The sequence below is a fragment of the Geotrypetes seraphini genome, chromosome 16, assembly GCF_902459505.1.
Source record: "Geotrypetes seraphini chromosome 16, aGeoSer1.1, whole genome shotgun sequence".
NCBI lineage: Eukaryota > Metazoa > Chordata > Amphibia > Gymnophiona > Dermophiidae > Geotrypetes > Geotrypetes seraphini.
Window position 1 is genome coordinate 18,059,878 of NC_047099.1, and position 24,995 is coordinate 18,084,872.

A 24,995-nucleotide genomic window follows, 5' to 3' on the forward strand; every position below is an offset into this window, starting at 1 on the left:
GGGAAAACCAAACAAGCTAACCCCTCACAGTGGACAATTGTTCTATTACATTGGAAAAAGAATTGAAAACAGTGGTGTACATTATTTTAAACAGAATGGGTCTAGAGATAATAAGGAAAGTGTTTTCTTTCTTACTTTCTTTTCTTTTCTTTTTTTTGTTGTTGTTGTTGTTGACTGTCCCTCTTTTTCTTCTTACAAGAGGGGGGAATACATAGTGTACATAGTCCTGCTTTTCATCATGAGATGTAACATCTCAACCCTGCCAGTTATGGCAGGCGTGCAGAAGATCAGTGTTTTTCAACCTTTTTTGGGCAAAGGCACACTTGTTTCATGAAAAAAATCACAAGGCACACCACCATTAGAAAATGTTAAAAAATTTAACTCTGTGCCTATATTGACTATATATAAAGTAATTCACTTGAGTGCCACCGCCGCCATCGGGAACAGGCCGGCGCCAAGTTCTCCCTGCTTCTCTTCCCCGCGGGGCCGACCAACTCTCGCCACCCGTCGTCAATTCTAACGTCGGAGAGGACGTTCTAGGCCAGCCAGGCAGCGATTGGCTAGCCCAGAACGTCCTCTCCGACGTCAGAATTGACACGAGTGGCGAGAGTTGGCCGGCCCCACAGGGAAAAGCAGGGAGAACTTGGCGCCGGCCTGTTCCCGATGGCGGCGGTGGCACTCAAGTGGCTAAAGAGCCGCAGTTTGCCGGCCTAGGGACAACACTGGAGGGTGGCCAGCTGTGCACCCCCTTGGGACGTAAACCCGTGGTGGGGCAGACTGCCCCACCCCCACCCTTGTATGCCACTATCTGTACCTCACTCCCTTCCTATGACCAAAAATTCTCCTTTCTTCTATTCCCCGTGTACACAACCATCTCTTTCCCTCCCTTCCTCTCTCCAAGTCCATGCCTTCTGTGTCCAAACACTCATTCCCTCCCCCTCCTCAGCATCTCTTTCCCTCCCTTCCTCTCTCCTAAGTCCATTTCTTCTGTGTCCAAAAACGCATTCCCTCCCCCACCTCAGCATCTCTTTCCCTCCCTTCCTCTCTCCCAAGTCCATTTCTTCTGTGTCCAAAAATGCATTCCCTTCCCCACCTCAGCATCTCTTTTCCTCCCTTCCTCTCTCCCAAGTCCATGCCTTCTGTGTCCAAAAACCCATTCCCCACCACACCTCAGCATCTCTTTCCCTCCCTTCCTCTCTCCCAAGTTCACGCCTTGTGTCCAAAACGCACTCCCTCCCCCCTTTTGTGTTCCGTGTTTGCCTCCCAGCCCATCTTTGCAATTTTCTCAGCAAAACGAAGCTCAAGCCGCGAGGCTTGTCTTCTGCTTCCTGCCTGCCCTGCCTCGCACAAATAGCCGAACGGAAGTATTCTCCGACGTCAGCGCTGATGTCGGAGGGCAGGCTTTGCTTAAGCCCTCCCTCCGACGTCAGCGCTGACATCGGGGAACGTTTGCGATCGGCTATATGTTAGCTGCAGGGCAGGCAGGAACAGAAGACGAGCCTCGCGGCTCGAGATGTATTGAACTCCGCTGGTCCCTCGTCCAGCTCTCTCCTGTCCACGTGGGGCGGACCGCCCCTCTCCCTAGACTGTGGCCTAGGACCCTGGGGGAGCCCGGGCCCCCTGTCAGCTCCGGGCCCCTGAATGCAGGACTGGTGGTACTGCCCTGATGGCGGCCCTGACCGTACGGCACACCAGGCAATATCTCGCGGCACACTAGTGTGCCGCGGAACAGCGGTTGAAAAACACTGCAGAAGATGATATAATACAATGCAATCTTTATTTGGGTAATTATGGAGATTCAATGTTAACTGAGTTTGAATACTAATAAAACAAAACACTTAGCCCTGTGGTTGTGGGAGCCACGAACTAGTTTTCTGATCTATATAAACTATTTCTGACTTACTAATTTTAGGATATCTTTTGACTTTAGGAGACATTATAATTCGTTTATACCGCTGTGGGTGTCTGACTTTTACTAGCACCAGTTTCTGATGGCAGACCTTTCTGCGTTGGTTATATGAACTTTGTACACTGTAATGTGTATTTTTATTTAGATTAGATTTTGATGTGACAGGAACAACAAACACTATTGTTTGGCTTTAGGGTTTGCAATGTATTTTGCCTAAGATAAATAAAATAAGGTCTGCTCATTAGTTCTGAATTGGTTCAGGCTTTTACACAGTCATGGTTGGACTGGATTAACTCTCCTAATCTTATGGTTTAGCACCATTTAGATAAATTCAAAGCAACCAAACAAACACCCAAACATTTTCCCTTTGCCCTATTACTTTTCTTCCATCTATGTTCTCTTTCCTTTCCTCCTTGAAGTTCTTTTTTCTCTCCTTGTTTCTTATATGTTTAATTCTGGGTTTGTAGAGGTTTTTTGTCATTTTGATAAACAACAAAAATAAAATCTCTGGGGACACCAGACAGGACAGAGAACGAGAAATTGGTGATGTTGAGAAATTACCCGGGGAGATGGAAAAAGCATTTAGGTTGGAAACCTGGGAAAGGTTGGTAAAGCAAGGCAGCATGATTGTTGCCGAAAGTTGCAGACAGGATAGTGTAAGTTGCTAAACAGGGTAAAATGCATGTGGCTCTAGCCAGAATTAAGAATGTGAGTTTCGCACTGATGGAAGAGAATAAGGACTGTGATTTTAGACATATAATTTTGTCAAGCTCGAAGGAACTAGTGTTTGATCCTGCGTGCAGTGGATTTGTTACAGGCAGTAAGTAATTTCAAGAGAGTTGAGCCAGATAGTTTACGTGTTCTCGCAGTTGTAAAAGTGTGTCTGCTGGTCATAAAAAAGAAAAACAACATACAAAAAGTGACCGTTTGTCAGACATGTGGGGTTTGTGTTGGCCACATCCCTGCCTTTGTATCCCAGTGTTGGGGGATTTAAAGTACAAGACTAACAATGATAGAGGTTAAGTATCCATATTTTTCTGAAAATTGAAATATTTGCTTACCATGGGCTTCATAACATTGATAACGGATGGATTGAGATTAATTCTTTTGTGCTAACAGTCTCCCTTGCTTTCCCGTATTGTGTCTTTATCCTGGTGTTCTTTATGAATTCTTTCTTCCCATGCACGTTTGTATAAAGTGTTACATAAGAACATAAGCAATGCCTCTGCTGGGTCAGACCTGAGGTCCATCATGCCCAGCAGTCCGCTCACGCGGCGGCCCAACAGGTCCAGGACCTGTGCAGAAATCCTCTATTTATACCCCTCTATCCTCTTTTCCAGCAGGAAACCGTCCAATCCTTTCTTAAATCCCAGTACCGTACTCTGCCCTATTACATTCTCTGGAAGCGCATTCCAGGTGTCCACCACACGTTGGGTAAAGAAGAACTTCCTAGCATTTGTTTTGAATCTGTCCCCTTTCAACTTTTCCAGATGCCCTCTTGTTCTTTTATTTTTTGAAAGTTTGAAGAATCTGTCCCTCTCTACACTCTCTATGCCCTTCATGATCTTATAAGTCTCTATCATATCCCCTCTAAGTCTCCTCTTCTCCAGGAAAAAGAGACCCAGTTTCTCCAATCTCTCAGCATATGGAAGGTTTTCCATCCCTTTTATCAGACGTGTCGCTCTCCTCTGAACCCTCTCGAGTATCGCCATATCCTTCTTAAGGTACGGCGACCAATATTGGACGCAGTATTCCAGATGCGGGCGCACCATCGCCCGATACAACGGCAGGATAACTTCTTTCGTCCTGGTTGTAATACCCTTCTTGATTATACCTAGCATTCTATTCGCTCTCTTAGCGGCCGCTGCGCACTGTGCCGTCGGCTTCATTGTCATGTCCACCATTACCCCTAAGTCCCTTTCCTGGGTACTCTCATTCAATAACATCCCTCCCATCGTATAGTTGTACCTCAGGTTTCTGCTTCCCACATGCAGTACTTTACATTTCTCAACGTTGAACTTCATCTGCCATCTCGTCGCCCATTCCCCTAGTTTATTCAGGTCCCTTTGCAATTCTTCGCAGTCCTCTTTAGTCCGAGCTCCACTGAATAGTTTGGTGTCGTCTGCAAATTTTATTATCTCACACGTCGTCCCTATTTCTAGATCATTTATGAATATATTAAATAGTAGTGGCCCGAGCACCGAGCCCTGCGGAACACCACTTGTGACCCTCTTCCAGTCCGAGTAGTGGCCCTTCACCCCTACCCTCTGTTTCCTACCCGCCAACCAGTTTCTGATCCATCTATGCACATCTCCGTCCACCCCATGGTTCTTCAGTTTCCGGAGTAGACGCTCGTGAGGCACCTTGTCAAAGGCTTTTTGGAAATCTAGGTATACGATGTCTATGGGGTCTCCTTTGTCCGTCCGTTTGTTGATTCCTTCGAAGAAGTGCAATAAGTTAGTTTAGCACGATCTCCCCCTGCAGAAACCATGTTGGCTTGGTATCAGAAGTTCATTTCTTTCCAAATGTTCATCGATGTTTTCTTTTATCAGCGCTTCTGCCATTTTTCCCGGAACCGAGGTCAGACTCACAGGTCTGTAGTTTCCCGGGTCACCTCTTGATCCCTTTTTGAAGATGGGCGTGACGTTGGCTATCTTCCAATCCTCTGGTATCACACCTGTTTTCAGGGATAGGTTGCAAACTTGCTGCAGTAGTTCTGCTATCTCCTCCTTTAATTCCTTCAGAACCCTTGGATGGATTCCGTCTGGACCCGGGGATTTGTCAGTTTTTAGTTTTTCTATCTGCCTGCGCACATCTTCAAGGCTCACTTCCATGGATGTTAATTTTTCTGCTTCATTTCCATTGATTCCAGGATTCTAAATACCATTGGAAACAGAAATACCTTTAAAATAAACTTGGTAGTTCAAACTCCAGAGGAAGGGGGATAGTTATTATGTAAGGACAGTGCAGACTAAAGTAGCTCCATCTAGTCTGCAGCAGTGCCCACTCCTCAGAGTGTAGCGGGACCCAGGTGGCAGACAAGGGTTCCAGGTCTGCCTGCAGGGAACATGGCTAAGTGACTTCAGTGGTGGTGTCACGTTAAAATGTCTCTTCTTTGTTTACGCAGTCATACATACAGAGCTGTTCTGGACCTGTTACAATGAGCCTTTTTCTAACCCAGAGAAGGAGGACAATGTTATGCTTTCCGTAACCTTGAAATGACCTTGCACTTAACATTTAACATGTTTCTTTTTTTCCCTTTGAATTGACATTGCCATACTTGAGAATACCTCTATATTTAACATTGTACACTGTATCTTATTTTACCTAGTAAGTTTTGCTTATTTTTCAAGATTGAAGCACACCCTAGCAGTTGCGTCCCTGTCTGCCTTATGGATGCAATAGGCAGGGCACCGAGCCAGAGTGATCACATTCTTACGTTTTCTCTTTCAGAAGTTCCAGTAACCATTTAGATGCCTTTTATGATTATTCTGCCATGTGTTATATCGCACTTTACTTTGCCATTGTGTGCACACAATTATGATTCGTGCTATGATGGACGTTTGTTTTTGTATCACTGTGCATTTCTCTGCAGATCTAAGTTCAGCTCTGAATCCTTGCCAGCTGGAAGAAAAGTTCCACGCCTTTTGTGTTTTCTATGTTTGTTTGTGCCCTGTAATCTTTGTGTTGTCTCTCTGTTTGGTTTGTAGGGTACCCCGGGGAAAACAAATATACCATTGGCCATTTTTGGAGATTTTTCTCTCCCTTTCTGCATTTTTGTTTTTTCCTATCTCAATTGCGCAATATTTTTTATTTTTATTTTTTTTTCTCTTTCATGGCCTGAGCGCTGCTCCGTAAGGTGTTCTCTTATTTAGAGAAAGGTTCTATAGACTTAATGGTATTTTTCTGTGCACTCCACTGAGTTTACACCATGTAACATGTCCTCTTCTGCATATTGTGTACTTGAATCTTGTATCTTTCTTACTGTACTTATGACCAGTAAATGCATTATTTTTATCCCTTGTTGCCACCCTCAGGACAGGCAACCTGTTCTCTCTCTTTCTTTTCTTTGACTCTCTTCACTGGATTTCGGCTGCTGGATGATACATGGACTTCTTTCAAGATGGCGGCTGCTGGATGATAATACCTGGACTTCTTTCAAGATGGTGTATGTGCAGACCCCTTTCATTCCGAGTGTGCACCGTACCAGTTTATAGTTCGGCGCGCGGCGAAGGCGAGCGGCAAAGGCGCTCGCCTTAGCGAGAGCGCCTTTGCGAAGGGCCTCGAGAAGGCAGAGTCAGTACACCAGGAAGTTGCAAAAAAGGTAAGGAAGCTAGCAATAAACAAAACTAAATATCCAATAAGAACATATTAGCAAAAACAGAGTAAACTAAACAGACACAGAAGGCACTTACATACGTAACATCAGCAAGACACAAGTAAACTCCTAACTTAAAGTAAGAACATCAGCTAACACATAACACCAAACTAACTCTTTATCAGTCAAACGCGACACAACTAGGAGTAGATACAGATCGAATCATAAAACAAGGGCATAAAGAAGTAGCAACCAGACAGAACAAAACACAAACTCACACAAGCAGAAAGAACCAGTAAAGTAAAAAGAGCACTTCCAAAAGGACAGACACCAATGGAAGCAGAGGGGTTCCAGAAGATGAGCTTTCCAGTGTTCTGAACTGTCTGTCATATGTACGACTACCTCCCCTCGGGGAGACAGTCGTATGTATGCGGTCGGTGTCAGGAGCTGGAAAGCTTGAAGAAAGAAGTCAAGCAACTGAAGGACAAGATACAGGAACTGGAAGGACTTCCCAAACAGGACAGCTGAGATCTTCATGAGAGAGAGACACATCGAGGAAGAAGTCAGGGAGCTCTAGGACTTCATTGAGGAAGCCTACAGGAGACGGGTGCAAGAAAACAAACTTCAGAATGCAGATGAAGTTACACCAACACCATCATGGAAGGTAGAACAAGCAGATGACCTCATAGAAGACACCTTCAGGGGAACATCACATGATAGGGAGAACAGGGCTAGTCGATGCCCAGGTGAGGAAGCAGCGAAGCACCCCGAAGACATTGATTTGAGACCGAAGAGAAACCTAAAGAAGGGAAAGTCAGTGATCCTAGTGGGAGACTCGATCCTGAGACATGTGGACAGCCACATAGCAGGAGGGAGAGAGGATCGACTGGTGACCTGCCTTCCAGGAGCAAGAACCAAGGACATCGTGGACAAAATTGGAAGGATCCTGGAAGGAGCGGAGACGGAGGAGACCACAGTAATGATCCACATCGGGACGAACGATGTCAGCAGGAAAGACTACAGGAGAAGCACGCTGATAGAACAGTTCAAGATTCTGGGAAGGAAGCTGAAGATGAGGACTCAGAAGATAGCGTTCTCAGAGATCCTACCGGTACCGAGGGCAGATGTGAAAAGACAGGAGGAACTACAATCAATAAATGCGTGGATGAGGAAATGGTGTGAGGAAGAAGGATTCCACTTCATGAGGAACTGGACAACGTTCTGGGGCAAGAGCAAGCTCTACAGGAGAGATGGACTACATCTGAGTGCGGCGGGATCAAGACTTCTAGTGAACAATGTCAAGAGAGGAATAGAACAGGCTTTAAACTAAGAAAAAGGGGAAAGCCGACAGTCGACCAAGCGTCGATGATTCGGAAGACGGTATCCCGTGAAGATACCGAGGGGAAAAAATGCTGGGAAGAAACAATGGACAAATCACAGGAGTTGACAAACCCAGAAGAGGAGGTTATAAGGATTGTAACAACAGAGAAGAAACTAAAGATCGAAGCACAGGGAAAGGAAATAAAGACAAGGATATACAAGGATCTAAATTGCATATATACTAATGCAAGGAGCCTAAGAAACAAAATGGGGGAATTAGAAGCCATGGCCAATGCAGAGGACATAGACATCATTGGAGTCTCTGAAACATGGTGGAATGAAGAAAACAAATGGGATACAGCACTGCCGGGGTACAAGCTCTATCGCCAGGACAGGTCAGGACAAAAAGGAGGTGGAATAGCCCTCTACATAAAAGAAAGCATACAATCGACAAAAATGGACACAGCAGAAACGACCAACAAGCTAGAATCGCTATGGGTTAAAATACCTGGAAGGAAAGGGCCTGAAATAAAGATGGGCTTATACTATCGTCCGCCCGGGCAATCAGGAGATATTGATGAAGAAATGGAAGCCGAGATGAAGCGAGAATCCAAAAGCGGTAACGCGGTTATTATGGGAGACTTCAACTACCCCGGAATAGACTGGAGTCTTGGAAGCTCAAATTGCACTAGGGAGACAGAATTCTTAGAGGTTATACAAGATTGTTTCATGGAGCAGCTTGTCAGAGAACCGACGAGAGGAAATGCCACTCTGGATCTAATCCTAAATGGGTTAAGGGGACCTGCTAAAGAAGTAGAGGTAGTGGGACCGTTGGGAAACAGCGATCATAATGTGATCAAGTTCAAGGTTGAGGTAGGAATACCGAAAGGAAAGAGAACCATAGCGACAACTTTAAACTTCAGGAAAGGAAACTACGAAGCAATGAGGGAAATGGTAAGGAAGAAACTTAGGAACACTTCAAAAAAATGGCAAAAGGTAGAACTTGCCTGGTCTTTTCTCAAGAACACGGTGAGCGAGGCGCAAAATCTATATATCCCCAGATTCAGAAAGGGGTGCAAAAAGAGTCGAATAAAGGACGCGGCGTGGATAACCAAAACAGTGAAGGAAGCGATAGGCAATAAGAAAAATTCATTCAGGAAATGGAAAAAGGACGAAACTGAGGGGAACTGGAAAGAGAACAGGAAGTATCAAAAAGAATGTCACCGAGTGGTTCGAAAAGCCAAAAGAGAGTATGAAGAGAGGCTAGCCAGGGAAGCAAAAAATTTCAAACCGTTCTTTAGATATGTTAAAGGGAAGCAACCGGCTAGGGAGGATGTGGGACCGCTGGACGATGGTGACAAGAAGGGAGTGGTGAAGGAGGAGAAAGAAGTGGCAGAAAGACTTAACGCGTTCTTTTCATCTGTATTTACAAACGAAGACACATCCAGCATTCCGGAACCTGAACAATTCTTCAATGGAAATCAGGCAGAAAAATTAACAACCATGGAAGTGAGCCTTGAAGATGTACACAGGCAGATAGATAAATTAAAAACAGACAAATCCCCGGGTCCGGACGGAATCCATCCAAGGGTTCTGAAGGAATTAAAAGAGGAGATAGCGGAACTACTGCAGCAAATTTGCAATCTATCCCTGAAAACAGGCGTGATCCCGGAGGACTGGAAGATAACCAATGTTACGCCCATCTTTAAAAAGGGATCAAAAGGTGACCCAGGAAATTACAGACCGGTGAGTCTGACCTCGGTACCGGGGAAAATGGCAGAAACACTGATAAAAGAAAAAATTGATGAACATTTTGAAAGAAACAAACTTCTGATAACCAGCCAACACGGTTTCTGCAAGGGAAGATCTTGCCTAACTAACTTATTGCACTTCTTCGAAGGAATTAACAAACGGATGGACAATGGAGACCCCATAGACATCATATATCTTGATTTCCAAAAAGCCTTTGACAAGGTGCCCCATGAACACCTACTCCGGAAACTGAAGAACCATGGGGTGGAAGGAGATGTACATAGATGGATCAGAAGCTGGTTGGCGGGTAGGAGACAGAAGGTGGCAGTGAAGGGCCACTACTCGGACTGGAGGAAGGTCACGAGTGGGGTCCCGCAGGGCTCAGTACTAGGGCCGCTGCTATTTAATGTATTCATAAATGATCTGGAAACAGGGACGAAGTGTGAGATAATAAAATTTGCAGATGACACTAAACTATTTAGTAGAGCTCGGACTAAAGAAGACTGTGAAAAACTGCAAAGGGACTTGAACAAACTAGGGGAATGGGCAACGAGATGGCAGATGAAGTTCAATGTTGAGAAATGTAAAGTATTACATGTGGGAAACAGAAACCCGAGGTACAACTATACGATGGGAGGGATGTTTTTAAATGAGAGTACCCAAGAAAGAGACCTGGGGGTGATGGTGGACTTGACAATGAAGCCGTCGGCACAGTGTGCAGTGGCTGCTAAGAAGGCAAATAGAATGCTAGGCATCATCAAAAAGGGTATTACAATCAGAACGAAAGAAGTTATCTTGCCATTGTATCGAGCAATGGTGCGTCCGCATCTGGAGTACTGCATTCCAATATTGGTCGCCGTACCTTAAGAAGAATATGGCGATACTCGAGAGGGTTCAGAGGAGAGCGACACGTCTGATAAAAGGGATGGAAAACCTTTCATACGCTGAGAGATTGGAAAAACTGGGACTTTTTTCCCTGGAGAAGAGAAGACTTAGAGGGGATATGATAGAGACTTACAAGATCATGAAGGGCATAGAGAGAGTAGAGAGGGACAGATTCTTCACACTTTCAAAAAATAAAAGAACAAGAGGGCATTCAGAAAAGTTGAAAGGGGACAGATTCAGAACGAATGCTAGGAAGTTCTTCTTTACCCAGCGTATGGTGGACACCTGGAATGCGCTTCCAGAGGGCGTGATAGGGCAGAGTACGGTACTGGGGTTCAAGAGGGAATTGGACAACTTTCTGCTGGAAAAGGGAATAGAGGGGTATAGATAGAGGATTACTGCACAGGTCCTGGACCTGTTGGGCCGCCGCGTGGGCGGACTGCTGGGCACGATGGACCTCAGGTCTGACCCAGTAGAGGCATTTCTTATGTTCTTATATTGGTGACTGCGTGCCTTGTAACGCGGCATCCTGAACTTTTACTTTCTTGGACACTTTCTCTCCCATGTTTTGTTTATGCCCATTTTGCCGGTTTGCTGGACTTTATCTTTTCTTCAGTTTTGGCTCAGGACATTATTTCTGTGAAGGACTGATTGTTTTATTCTGTATATTTTTTTTAAGTTACATTATAGTTTTTATGCTGTGATGCCTAGGCTAGGTTATGGTCCTGCCCAGTTTGTCTGTTGTTTTTTTTGTTTGTTTTTATTATTTACTGCCATGTCATTCATTTCTTTTAATGCTTTATTTATATTTTGATAGCTTGCCTCTTATACTACCACCTGAACAGAAACACATATGTCCTGTATGTATTTATTGCTTTCATAGATTCCTCTGGTCTGGTTCTCATATTTTTAATGTCTCTCAATGCTGTTCTTTACTTAGCAATGACTAATGCGTTGTCTTGAATGCTGTCCTTGTGCTTTTAACTTTGTTCATTCTTCCTTTTACTATGAGATGCTCTGGAATCCTGCTGAGCCACTGCATCCCAATTTTCATGCTGTGTACGATGACTCCCAGTTCTGCAATCTATGCCTGTTATGTTCTGTGCCTCTGCTTTTGCCCACTGTTTTTTATTGTTCACCTATTAGCCTTTTGTGCCTACATCCTCTGGTTCTGGCATGTACTGTTGTTCAGTTTAGATAGATAGTTGGGAGGGCAGCCCCTCCTCCATGCCTTTGTTTCTTCCTCTCTCTGCTACCTTGTGCGTGGCGGGCTTCTGACTTACCGTACTTCAGCCCACCAAGAGGGGACTGACATGGATAACCTGGACATACAGATGATTCAACTGGACATTCTGGCCTCACTTGTGTATGCTGGACACTACAGACGTATATTTTCCCATAGCCAGGCCCAGCCTATACCTTGCTGACTGTAAACACCTGCAGCCTTTGCATAGCTAATGTTTTTGTCTCCATTCCCTGCTGGGAGGATATTTCTCCAAGGTTCTGCTGAACTGTTATCAGTGCTGTATGACTTCATATGCCAGGCACCCTGGAAAGCCATAAAACTTTCATAATGAGCAAGGATCCCTGCAGGACGGTGTGGGTGTAGCGAGATGAAAGAACTTGGTACCAAAACATTTGCTCCCTGTCTCTGAACCAAGTTATGGGAACCAAGCAGCTGGATTGTTGAAAGGTCACCTTTGCCAACTTTCAGCATACAAGGACACCATTCCGAAGATGCACAGAATTGTAAAACCACTAATTAGCATCTACATATCTCAGTGCTGGAGAAAGAAAGTTCACCAAGAGTTCTCTGTTTCTGCAAGGCCCACCCCCCTTACTGGGGAGGGGGGTGGAGGTGAGAGAGGCGTGGACTGAGAGGAGGAGGAGTTAGGTATACATTATTTTATGTACCAATAGGAAATTACATAACCAGAATTCGGGGATGGACTTTTTTTGAACAAAGAAAAAAACACGTGTATTTTAGGTAGAGCCAGAGAGATTCACTTACTTATGTTATGGGGATCTGCTAGCCCCCTGCTAAGCATATGGGTGCAAGTTCTTCTCTCCATTGCATATTCTGAACTGACAATATATTTTGCTGATATGTCTCTGCTGCTGTAATACTGTAAGTTTTTATACTAACAATAAACGAATATTGTCTGTTTTGGAAGATACAATGCCGTCTTGTAGTTATTCCAATGAGGTAAACAAAGCAGCCTTTACTTCAGTCTTATTAAAAATTCCTGGTTTTGTACCTATTTTGAATTTCTTCCATGAACTTCCTTGTCAGACCTCTATGAAAGGTGAATTCTAAAATGGAGGAGCTATATTAATCATATATGTTTATCTGTAACCCGTGTAGCTGGTTTTAAGAAAGGTTTGAACAATTTCCTGGAGGAAAATCCATAGTTTGTTATTGAGAAAGACATGGGGGAAGCCACTGCTTGCCCTGGATCGGTTGCATGGAATATTGCTACTCCTTGGGTTTTGGCCAGCTACTAGTGACATGGATTGGCCACTGTGAGAATGGGCTACTGGGCTTGATGGACCATTGGTCTGATCCATAAGGCTATTCTTATCTTCTTAGGTGATATGCTGGCTATAAATGCAGTATCTAGAAAGAAAGTGGTATTGCTAGATGCATTCATACTTAATCTGGATACTGTTAGAACATAAAGGGAATTTATCTATGATGATTTATGTTTACGAACTAAAAACACATTAGTGTGTAAGTTAGGGTTCCTGTATAATAAGCACAATACCAGAACTGCATATATAATTTGCATATATTTGCTTGAGGAGAGAGCTGTTGATGAAAAGGCTTCTTTGGACTGGCTTGAGACTTGGGGAGCAGCAAATGGAAGTTAGGCCTAGTACACCATACTTTATGGGTGCGTGAATCCTCTCACCCTAACATAAAAGTGCTCTTTGAGAACAGACCTCTGGCTGGTTTCAGCCTCTTAGTTTGAAACTGAACTCCGAGGATTTTATTAACAGATCAGATTCCACAGGTGACCCTTGAGGGGAGGAATGCTGGCCTAGTGCCTAACTCTCAGTAAATCTAGTTCTAGGAGGGAGGTTGTAGAGGATCTGCACTAAGATAGATTTCACAGCAACCTATGAATTATTATCTGCCTGCTCACCCACCCCTAGGTTCAAATTACTCTTATACTACTTCTAAATTATCCTTCACATTTCTCCAGTTGATCTTAACAAGGACAATTTGCACAACCTGAAACATCTAACCCCCAAGCCCTCTCACCAGATCTGGAAACTCACCCTTTTCCTCACACCTGAAGAGGTACTGCACTGCTGAAAAAATAAAAAAATACATCCATTGAAACATGTTGTCTGGTGGTATTCAAACTTGGGAAAGGTAAACTTGGGTTTTGGTGGGTTATATTTTTGTAGTTCTCTTTTTAGCTCAGTAAAATCAGTCAGGCAGTAGTGTAGCCTTTAGAGTCTGTTAGAGAAGGAGGGATGAGGACATTCTCCTTCTGAGATGAGAAAAGTAGAAGACATAAGGAAGTTTTTTTTCACACAAAGGGTCGTGGACACTTGGAATGCGCTACCGGAGGAAGTGATCAGGCAGAGTACGGTACAAGGATTCAAACAGGGATTGGACAGATTCCTGAGGGATAGGGGGATCGTGGGATACTGAGAGAGGTGCTGGGATGTAACACAGGTATAGAAAGCTAACCAGGTAATAAGTATAGAAATCCAACCAGGTCGTGCATGTGCAAGACCGGAGGGTTAGGACTTCGATGGGAAGATAGGACTCAATGGGAAACCAAGGTGGCAAGGGAGCCCCTTCTGGTGACTCAGACAGGCCGTGACCTGTTCAGGCCGCCGCGGGAGCGGACTGCTGGGCGGGATGGACTTATGGTCTGACCCGGCGGAGGCACTGCTTATGTTCTTATGTTCTTATATCTTTGGGTAAGTATACATTATTTTGCTCTGACCTTTGATAGGTTTGGGAAGAAAAACTCAATTGTAGGTTCCCTTCTAAAGACAGTTTAGATCTTAAAAGAACAATCTTTTAATAAAATCCTAACGCACTCTATACTAGTCTAATATATTCATAGTAGCTTAAAAAGGTTAATTAATTAGCTCAATAACAAGATGCAGACAGTTGTCCAGCATCAGGAGGGTTGCTATCCAATCTTTTGCATTAAGTGTCACATGAATGACTTTCTCCCGGTTGGTGAGAAGTTATATGTATGTGCTCGCTGCAGAGAGCTCCTAGCTCTCAGAGAATGAGTATGTTCCCTTGAGGCCAGAGTAGCAGACTTGGTGGAGTTGAGGGAGACAGAGAAGTACATAGATGAAACCAATAGGAATGTTGTAGAGAAGCCCCACCTCCAGTCTGGTATCCCCTGTGCTGCCTTGGAGGAGAGAGATCTCCTAGGAGGAGAGCATCACCCTAGTGAAGTAGGAAATAATTCTGTAGCTAGGACCCGCACATCAGCGGATGCAATATCCTCTCACACCGAGAATATGCTCCAGGGGCTTCTGCTCAGGAGGGAAAAGTTAGGACAGCGGTTATAGTTGGTGATTCGATTATTAGGCATGTAGATAGCTGGGTGGCTGGTGGGCATGAGGATTTCCTAGTCACTTGCCTGCCTGGTGCAAAGGTGGCGGACCTCACGCATCTCATAGATAGGATTTTAGATAGTGCTGGGGAGGAGACAGCTGTCCTGGTACATGTAGGTACCAATCACATAGGAAAATGTGGGAGGGAGGTTCTGGAAGCCAAATTTAGACACTTAGGTAGAAATCTGAAATCCAGATCCTAAAGGGTTGCATTTTCAGAAATGCTCCCAGTTCCACGTGCAGGACCCAAGAGGCAAGTAGAGCTCCAAAGTCTCAATGCGTGGTTGAGACGATGGTGCAGGGATGAGGGATTTAGATTTGTTAGGAATTGAGCAACCTTCTGGGAAAAGGGGAGCTTGTTTTGAAAGGATGGACTCCACCTTAACCGGCATGGAACCAGGCTGCTGGCGCTAACATTTAAAAAGGAGATAGAACAGCTTTTAAACTGAGATGTGAGGGAAAGACAACAGTCACATGGGAGTGGATGGTTCAGTGTGAGATACCCTTGGAGGATGCTATTGAAACAGGATATTTAAGGAGTCCCAGTAGAAAGGTTCCAATAATGGTGAAAGAAAGCCAGGAGGGTTTAAGAGGAAGGCAGAGTAAAAGACTCAAATTTTCCCTGTCTTCTCAGCAGACTGTAGTTGCAAGGAAAAAACACAATTTGAAGTATCTGTATGCAAATGCTAGAAGCCTAAAAAATAAAATAGGTGAGTTAGAGTATATCGCACTGAATGATGAGATAGATATAATAGACATCTCGGAGACCTGGTGAAAGGACAATCAATAGGACACTGTGTTACCTGGGTAAAAATTATATCGCAAGGATAGAGTAGATCAAATTGGAGGGGGAAGTTGCGCTATATGTTAAAGAGAGAATTGAATCAAATCAAATAAACATTCTGCATGATATAAATAGCAGTGTGGAATTCTTATGGACAGAAATTCCATGTTTGAAGGGAAGGAATATAAAGGTTGGCTTATACTACCGTCCCCAGGACAAAATGAGCAGACAGATGAAGAAATGTTTTCAGAGATTAGGAAAGCTGGATAAATGGGCAACACTATAATAATGGGTGATTTCAATTACACCAACATTGACTGGTTAAATGTTAAATCAGGAAGTGCTAGGGAGGTAAAATTCCTAGATGTCATAAATGACTGCTTCTTGGAGCAACTGGTCTGGGAACTGACAAGAGGGGGTGCTATTTTAGATATGGTCCTTAGTGGAATGCAAGACATAGTACACCGGAGTTAACTGTGTTGGGTCCGCTCTGAAACAGTGATCATAACGTGATCAAATGTGAGCTGACACCGGGAGTAACGTCGCAAAAGAAATCTATCCTAGGGGCATTTAATTTTCGAAAGGGCGACTATGATAAAATGAAGAAAATGGTTAAAAAGAAGATAAAAGGATGTTGCAAAGTTTAGGACTGTAAACCAAGCATGGATGTTATTTAAAAATACCGTCGTGAAAGCTCAGACAAGATGTATTCCACGTATCAGCAAAGGTTGAAAGAAGAGGAAACGAGAGCCAGCATAGTTCAAAGGTGAAGTTACAGGGTATTAGAGCCAAGAAAACATCCTTTAAAGATTGGAAAAAGGATCAGAATGAAGAAAATAAGAAGAAACACAAGCACTGGCAAGTTAGTTGCAAAGCATTGATAAAGACAGCTAAGAAAGAACACGAAAAGAGAAACTTGCATAAGAGGCAAAAACTCATAGCAATTTTTTTAGGTACATCAGAAGCAGAAAACCTGTGAGGAAATCTGTGAGGACCGTTAAATGATCAAGGAGCGAAAGGGACGTTCAGGGAGGATATGGCCATAGCAGAAAGACTGAATGAATTCTTTGCTAGATTCTATACAGAAGAAGGGTGTCAGGTCAAAAGCGCGCTGGGACAAAGGCGCGCCCAGACAATTGAGCGCAGAGCGCGCCGCTGCACCGCTCTAAATTAATGTTTTTAGCGCTCCGACGGGGGGGCGGAACCTCCCCACTTTACTTAATAGACATTGCGCCGCATTGTGGGGGCGTTGTGGGGGGGTGTGGGGGGTTCTAACCCCCCACATTTTACTGAAAACTTCACTTTTTCCCTGTTTTTAGGGAAAAAGTTCAGTTTACAGTAAAGTGTGGAGTGTTACAACCCCCCAAACCCCCCATAACGCCGGCGCGATGTCTATTAAGTAAACTGGGGGGTTCCCCAACAAAACCCACCGTCGGAGCCCCTAAAAATTGTAATTTAGAGCGGCGCGCGCTGCGCTCAATTGTCAGCGCGCGCTTTTGTCTTTCGCACCGTTGTCTATGAACCCGGAAGAAGATGTAAGAGATCTACCTGAACTGGAAGTAGTTTTCAAGGGTAATGATGCAGAGGAACTGAAAGTAATCTCTGTGAATATAGAAGATGTACTAAGCCAAATCGACAAGTTAAAAAGTGATAAATCACTAGGACCGGATGGTTTAAGAACTCAAACATGAAATTGCTGACCTGCTGGGAGATCCGGGAAATTACAGACCGGTAAGCCTCACTTCGGTGCCGGACAAAATGGAAGAAATGATTATAAAAAATAAAATTGTGGAATACATAGACAAACATGATTTAATGAGATGGAGTCAGCATGGGTTTAGCAGAGGGAGATCCTGCCTCACAAATTTGCTTGACTTCTTTGAAGGTGTGAATAAACATGTGGATAAAGGTGAGCCAGTTAATATAGTGTATCTAGATTTTCAGAAAGCTTTTGATAAAGTTCCTCACGAGAGGCTCCTAAGAAAATTAAAGTGTCATGGGATAGGTGGCAAAGTTCAGTTGTGGATTAGGAATTGGTTATTGGATAGAAAACAGAGGGTAGGGTTAAATGGTCATTTTTCTCAATGGATGAGAGTAAACAGTGGAGTGTCGCAGGGGTCTGTACTGGGACCGGTGTCATTAACTTATTTATAAATGATCTGGAAACTGGAACTAGTGAGTGATTAAATTTACAGATGACAACTGTTCAAAGATGTCGAAACGCTTGGGGATTGTGAAAAATTGCAGGCGGACCTTAGGAAGTTGGATGACTGGGCATCCAAATGGCAGATGAAATTTAATGTGAACAAATGGAAAGTGATGCACATTGGGAAGAATAACCTGAATCACAGTTACTGGATGCTAGGGTCCACCTTGGGGGTTAGTGCCCAAGAAAAGGATCTGGGTATCATTGTAGACTATATGATGAAACCTTTCGCCCAATGTGAAGCGGCGGCCCAAAAAGCAAACAGGATGCTGGGAATTAACAAAAAAGGGATAGTTAACAAGACTAAGAATTTCATAATGCCCCTGCATCACTTCATGGTGATGAGAGACGAGGCTTGGGGACTAGCAACTTACGAGGGGGACGCCAGGAGTGCCAAACCACGAGGAAAACCAGCAAGAAAGGCGAACAACCAGGACTTACATTGCTTGTACACTAACGCTAGGAGCCTAGGGGCTAAAATGGGAGAGCTGGAAGTATTAGCCTGCAAAAAGGGCCTAGACATAATCGGAGTCACAGAAACGTGGTGGACTGATGACAATAAATGGGATGTGGCCTTACCAGGGTTCAAACTCTACAGGAGAGATAGGTCACACAAAAAGGGTGGAGGAACAGCACTATATATAAAAGATTCCATACCTTCAACCAGGATGGAAACAGCAGTAAGGGCGGACGACTTGGAATCATTATGGGTTAAACTACCAGGAGGAGCAGGAACAGACATAAAATTGGGTCTGTACTATCGCCCACCTGGACAATCGGAAGAAATCGACCAGGATCTGGAGGCCGAACTGAGGCAGTTATGACAAAGCGGAAATGTGGTGGTGATGGGGGACTTCAACTACCCGGGAATAGACTGGAGCATCGGGCACTCAAACTGTACGAGGGAGACCAAATTCATGGAGGTCACGAGGGACTGTTTCATGGAACAGCTGGTCACGGAACCAACACGGGGATAGAAACATAGAAACATAGAAATAGACGGCAGATAAGGGCCACAGCCCATCTAGTCTGCCCACCCTAATGACCCTCCCCTACCTTTCTCTGTGAATAGATCCCACGTGTCTATCCCATTTGGCCTTAAAATCAGGCACGCTGCTGGCCTCAATCACCTGTAGTGGAAGACTGTTCCAGCGATCAACCACTCTTTCAGTGAAAAAGAATTTCCTGGTGTCACCTCGTAGTTTCCCGCCCCTGATTTTCAACGGATGCCCTCTTGTTGTCGTGGGACCCTTGAAAAAGAAGATATCTTCCTCCACCTCGATGCGGCCCGTAAGATACTTGAACGTCTCGATCATGTCTCCCCTCTCTCTGCGCTCCTCGAGCGAGTATAGCTGTAATTTGTCAAGCCGTTCTTCATATGGAAGATCCTTGAGTCCCGAGACCATCCGGGTGGCCATTCTCTGCACCGATATGCCACTCTTTGACCTAATCTTCAACGGACTAGGGGGACCCGCTAAGGAGGTGGCGGTACTAGCCCCACTAGGAAACAGCGATCACAACACGATCCAGTACAGGCTAGAAATTGGACCATCAAAGGTGAAAAGAACCACAACGACAGTACTCAACTTCAAAAAAGGGAATTATGATGCCATGAGGAAAATGGTGGGAAAGAAACTCATCGATACCGCAAGGAAGATAGAGTCCATAGAAAAAGCCTGGACCCTACTCAAGGGCACGGTGCACGAAGCACAGAACCTGTGCGTCCCCAAGTTCAGGAAAGGGTGCAAGAAAAATAGAACAAAAAACCCAGTGTGGATAACAAATGCAGTGAAAAAGGCGATAAGTGATAAGAAGGCATCATTCAAAAAATGGAAAAAGGACCAGACAGAAGACAACCAAAAGGAGCATAAAAGACACCAAAAGGAGTGTCACCGAGTGGTTAGGAAAGCAAAAAGAGAATATGAAGAAAGACTGGCAGGGGAAGCAACAAACTTCAAATCATTCTTCAGGTATGTCAAGGGGAAGCAACCAGCTAGGGAGGAAGTAGGACCCTTGGATGATGGAGACAGAAAGGGAGTGGTAAAAGAGGAAAAGGAGATAGCGGACAGGTTAAATGAGTTCTTCACGTCAGTTTTCACAATGGAGGACACAACCAACATTCCGGAACCCGAGGAGATCGGAAAAGGAGATCAGGATTAAAATCTGGTCCAACTAGAGGTGAGCAAGATGGATGTCCTCAGGCAGATAGACAGACTAAAGTGCGACAAATCGCCAGGTCCGGACGACATTCACCCAAGGGTACTCAAGGAACTAAGGAAATAGCTGAGCCACTTCGACAAATATGCAACCTATCCCTAAAAACTGGAGAGATTCCAGAGGACTGGAAAATAGCAAATGTCACGCCCATCTTCAAGAAAGGCTCAAGGGGAAACCCAGGAAACTACATGCTGGTGAGCTTGACCTCGGACCCGGGAAAAATGATGGAAGCGCTGATTAAAGACAGCATCTGGGAACACATCGAAAAAAATGGGCAGCTAAAGTCGAGCCAACATGGCTTCTGCAAGGGCAGGTCATGCCTCACGAACTTATTATACTTCTTTGAGGGTGTAAACAGCCAGGTGGATAGAGGGGAATCCATAGACATCATTTACCTTGACTTCCAAAAAGCCTTCGACAAGGTACCACATGAAAGACTGCTAAGGAAGCTATGGAACCACGGGGTGCAAGGGGAGGTTCACCGATGGATCAAAAACTGGCTGGCGGACAGGAAACAAAGGGTTGGAGTAAAGGGCCATTACTCAGATTGGCAATGGGTCATGAGCGGAGTTCCACAGGGGTCGGTGCTGGGACCGCTCCTGTTCAATATATTTATTAACGACCTGGAGGCGGAAAAAAAATGTGAGGTTATTAAATTTGCGGATGACACTAAACTATACAGCAGGGTCAAAACCATGAAGGAGTTAAGGAACTAGGTCATTAGCACTCAGACTATATGAGGTGGGTCAGTAGAGTGGGCAGACTTGATGGGCTGTAGCCCTTTTCTGCCGTCATCTTTCTATGTTTCTATGACTGCGAAGACCTCCAAAAAGATCTGACAACGCTGGAAGAGTGGGCCAAAAAGTGGCAACTGAGCTTCAACATAGGGAAATGCAAGGTCATGCATGTTGGGAAGAAGAACCCGATGTTCACTTACAAGATGGGGGGATCACCGCTAGGGGTGAGCAACCTTGAAAGAGACCTGGGAATGATGGTGGACACAAAATTGAAGGCGTCGGCGCAGTGCGCCACAGCCTCAAGGAAAGCAAACAAAATGTTGGGTATCATTAAAAAAGGTATCACGACCAGGATGAAGGAAGTCATCCTGCCACTGTATCGTGCAATGGTGCGCCCGCACCTGGAGTACTGTGTCCAGTACTGGTCTCCGTACCTCAAGAAAGACATGGCGGTACTTGAGAGAGTCCAGAGAAGAGCAACTAAGCTGATAAAGGGTATGGGGGACCTCTCATATGCTGACAGACTGAAAAAACTGGGGCTTTTCTCCCTGGAAAAGCGACGACTCAGGGGAGACATGATAGAAACCTTCAAGATCATGAAGGGCATAGAAAAAGTGGACAGGGACAGATTTTTCAAACTAAGGGGAACCACAAGTACAAGGGGGCACTCAGAGAAATTGAAAGGGGAAAGGTTTAGAACAAACGTCAGGAAGTTCTTTTTCACCCAGAGGGTGGTGGATATATGGAACGCGCTGCCGGAGGATGTGATAGGCAGAAGCATGCTACAGGGCTTCAAAGAAGGTCTGGACAGGTACCTGGAGGACAAAGGGATTGAGGGGTACAGATAGGAGTAGAGGTAAGGACAGGATTAGAGGTAAATTATAAAATTAGTCAGAGACCACTGTTCAGGCCTGATGGGCCGCCGCGGGAGCGGACCGCTGGGCAAGATGGACCTCTGGTCTGCCTCAGCGGAGGCAACTTCTTATGTTCTTACGTTCTTACCTCATCTGGAGTATAGCGTTCAGTTCTGGTCTCTAGTCCTTATCTCAAGAAAGATATAGTGGCACTAGAAAAGGTTCAAAGATGAGTGACCAAGATGATAAAGGGGATGGAACTCCTCTTGTATGAGGAAAGACTAAAATGGTTAGGGCTGAGGGGAGATATGATTGAAGTCTACAAAATCCTGAGTGGAGTAGAACGGGCACAAGTGGATCGATTTTTCATTCCATCAAAAATTGCAAAGACTAAGGGACACTCAATGAAGTACATAAGTAGTCGCCTCCGCCGGGGCAGACCAGAGGTCCATCTAGCCCGGCGGTCCGCTCACGCGGTGGCCCATCAGGCATATTGCCTGATCTGCGGTCCTTGACTAATTTTATGCCTACCTCAACACTTATCTCTAAACTTTCCACTGCTCTTATCTGTACCCCTCAATCCCTTTGTCCTCCAGGAACCTATCCAGGTCATCCTTGAAACCCTGTACTGTGCTATTTCTTATTACGGCCTCCGGAAGGGTGTTCCATGTGTCCACCACCCTCTGTGTGAAGAAGAATTTCCTTGCGTTTGTTTTAAACCTGTCCCCCTTCAATTTCATCGAGTGACCCCTTGTTCTTGTGGTTTCTTTCAAATTGAAAAATCTATCCTTGTCAACCTTTTCGATGCCCCTCAGGATCTTGAAGGTCTCTATCATATCTCCTCTGAGTCTCCGCTTTTCCAGGGAGAACAACCCCAGCTTCTTCAGTCTGTTAGTGTATGTAAGGTTTTCCATACCCTTAATCAGTTTAGTTGCTCTTCTCTGGACTCCCTCAAGCATTGCCATGTCCTTTTTGAGGTACGGTGACCAGTACTGTACACAGTATTCCAGGTGCGGGCGCACCATAGCCCGGTACAGTGGCAGGATGACTTCCTTCGTTCTGGTCGATATACCCTTCTTAATGATACCTAACATTTGATTTGCTTTCCTCGAGGCTGTGGCGCATTGTGCCGACGCCTTCAGTGTCGTGTCTACCATCACTCCCAGGTCTCTTTCAAGGTTACTGATCCCTAGCATTGATCCCCCCATTTTGTAAGTGAACATCGGGTTCCTTCTCCCTATATGCATGACCTTGCATTTCCCTACATTGAAGCTCATTTGCCACTTTTTCGCCCATTCTTCCAATGTCGTAAGTTACAGGGAAATATTTTTAAAACCAATAGGTGGAAATTTTTTTTTCACTTCACTTAGTTACGCTCTGGAACGCGTTGCCAGAGGATGTGGTAAGAGCGAATAGCATAGCTGGTTTTAAGAAAGGTTTGGACAAGTTCCTGAAGGAAAAGTCCATAGTCTGTTATTGAGAAAGACATGTGGGAAGCAACTGCTTGCCCTGGATCGGTAGCATGGAATGTTGCTACTCCTTGGGTTTTGGCTAGGTACTAGGGACCTGAATTGGCCACAGTGAGAACAAGCTACTGGGCTTGATGGACCATCGGTCTGACCCAGTAAGGCTATTCTTATGTTTTAATGTTCTTAACCTTGATACAATTGGAGATTGGAAGCTTTATTTTAATTGAATGGGGCTAGTTTGCATTTATACCCTGGAGGTAAATGTCTCTATAGATTCTTCCGGAATCCTGCAGCTAATAGCACATTTTAATCAATCAATCAATTATTATAATATATATGTTTTACTTAGCAAGTATATTGTGTGTAGTAGCTTGGGTTTATTCTGGAAGCAGAAAGAACAGTTAGTTAATTGCTGATTATGGAGTATAATTCTCTTGTTCTCATTCTTCCTTTCCTCAGACTCCTCCTCGCTCTGTGTGCTCTGAGAATTGTGGTCCTGGATACAGGAAAATTCTTCCACCTGAAAAGCCTATATGCTGCTTTGAATGTGTCCCTTGCTCTGAAGGAGAATTCTCCAATGCATCAGGTAGACAAATTACATCACAGTATTTCATAAATATTGGACACCTACAGTGATCAAATCAGTGCATAAAAATAAAGTTACACATGTTCACATGAAACAAATATTAAGGAGTGAGCTCTCAAATGATGGGTCTCATCAACAATAATACTTTTCATGTGTAGACCCCTTTTCACTGTTTCAGGGATGCAGCCCAGACAAAGGACCTAGCAAGGGCCATGACAGGGCTTTTGTAGCATTGATTTCAATACGGTCTCACAAATCACTCACAATAACTTCAGCTTCACCACTTACTGCTCAAATACTTTCATAGCAGCGCGCTATATGAGCCAAATCATCATTGGTCAATAATCTTAGATTCCAAAGTTGTTTTAATCTCTATAAACCTTAGTTGAGCATTATTTGTACATTTATATTTTAAATATGCATTTTAAACATTTAAACAAGAGTTGCGTAAATCTTTCTAAGCTTGATAGCTTTCTAAGCTTGGGATGGCTCTGGGAGGATCCTTGTTAAAGCTTTAATGGTGAAACATGTTGGATCTAGTCTCCCCAGACCATAAAAGTGAACAGCTTTTAGCATAAGTACAAAGCTGGTTCTATAGCAGATATTTGAAAGTTGTAAGTTGAAATATTAAAAATGCATAAATTATGCTTAAAATATAAACGTAGATATAATGCTCAAATAAGGTAGTGACCATGGCTCGAGGCACCCGGAAGTGCACGGACGTTGCTGTGATGACATCACATGCATGTGTGACATCATCACATTGACATCTGCACATGCCAGATGGGCCCTGAGATGCCAGTAGGGGATGCCAGTAGGGAAGACGGCAGGAGAGAAGGAGAGGCTCTGGTGCTGGCTGATTGCCTACAGCTGTGTTTCTCAACTACTTCAAGCTAATTACCCCAATCACAGATCTCCCAAGCTCCGCCCTAAACCCACCCAAGGTCTGCCCCAGATCCTGCCCCCTTTAACTAATTGTAATGCAATTTTTTCCTTTCATTTTTCATATACACAGAATAGATAAAAAAATTCTCAAAATTGACAGGTTTCAATCACTAAATTGAAAATAAAATAATTTTTCCTACATTTGTTGTCTGGTAATTTAAATAGTTTCTGGTTGGACTTCCTCCTGACTGTGCATCCAACATTTCTTTCACAATCCAGCCCCATCCCCTTTTGGTCCAGGTCTCTCTCTCTTTTCCCTCTGCTTACCCTCCCCAGATCCAGTGTCAGTTCTCCTTTGTTCCTACCACCACCTTTGTTCCAAGTCTCCCTCTCTCTCTCCTCTGTTATGATCTTGCATCTCTCTGTTCTTCCTCAGGGTCTCTCCCCCTCTTTCTGCACCTCTCATAGTTCAGCATC

General features: G+C 44.4%; 1 protein-coding gene across 1 annotated transcript in view; it reads left to right on the forward strand.

Annotated features, from left to right (window-relative positions):
- Window positions 1–24,995, forward strand: part of LOC117349760 (vomeronasal type-2 receptor 26-like) — a 59,014-nt gene that overhangs the window by 31,703 nt on the left and 2,316 nt on the right. The window contains exon 5 of the mRNA XM_033923350.1: window positions 23,507–23,633. Within this exon, the coding sequence (XP_033779241.1) occupies window positions 23,507–23,633 (127 nt within the window). The remainder of the gene's footprint in view (window positions 1–23,506; window positions 23,634–24,995) is intronic.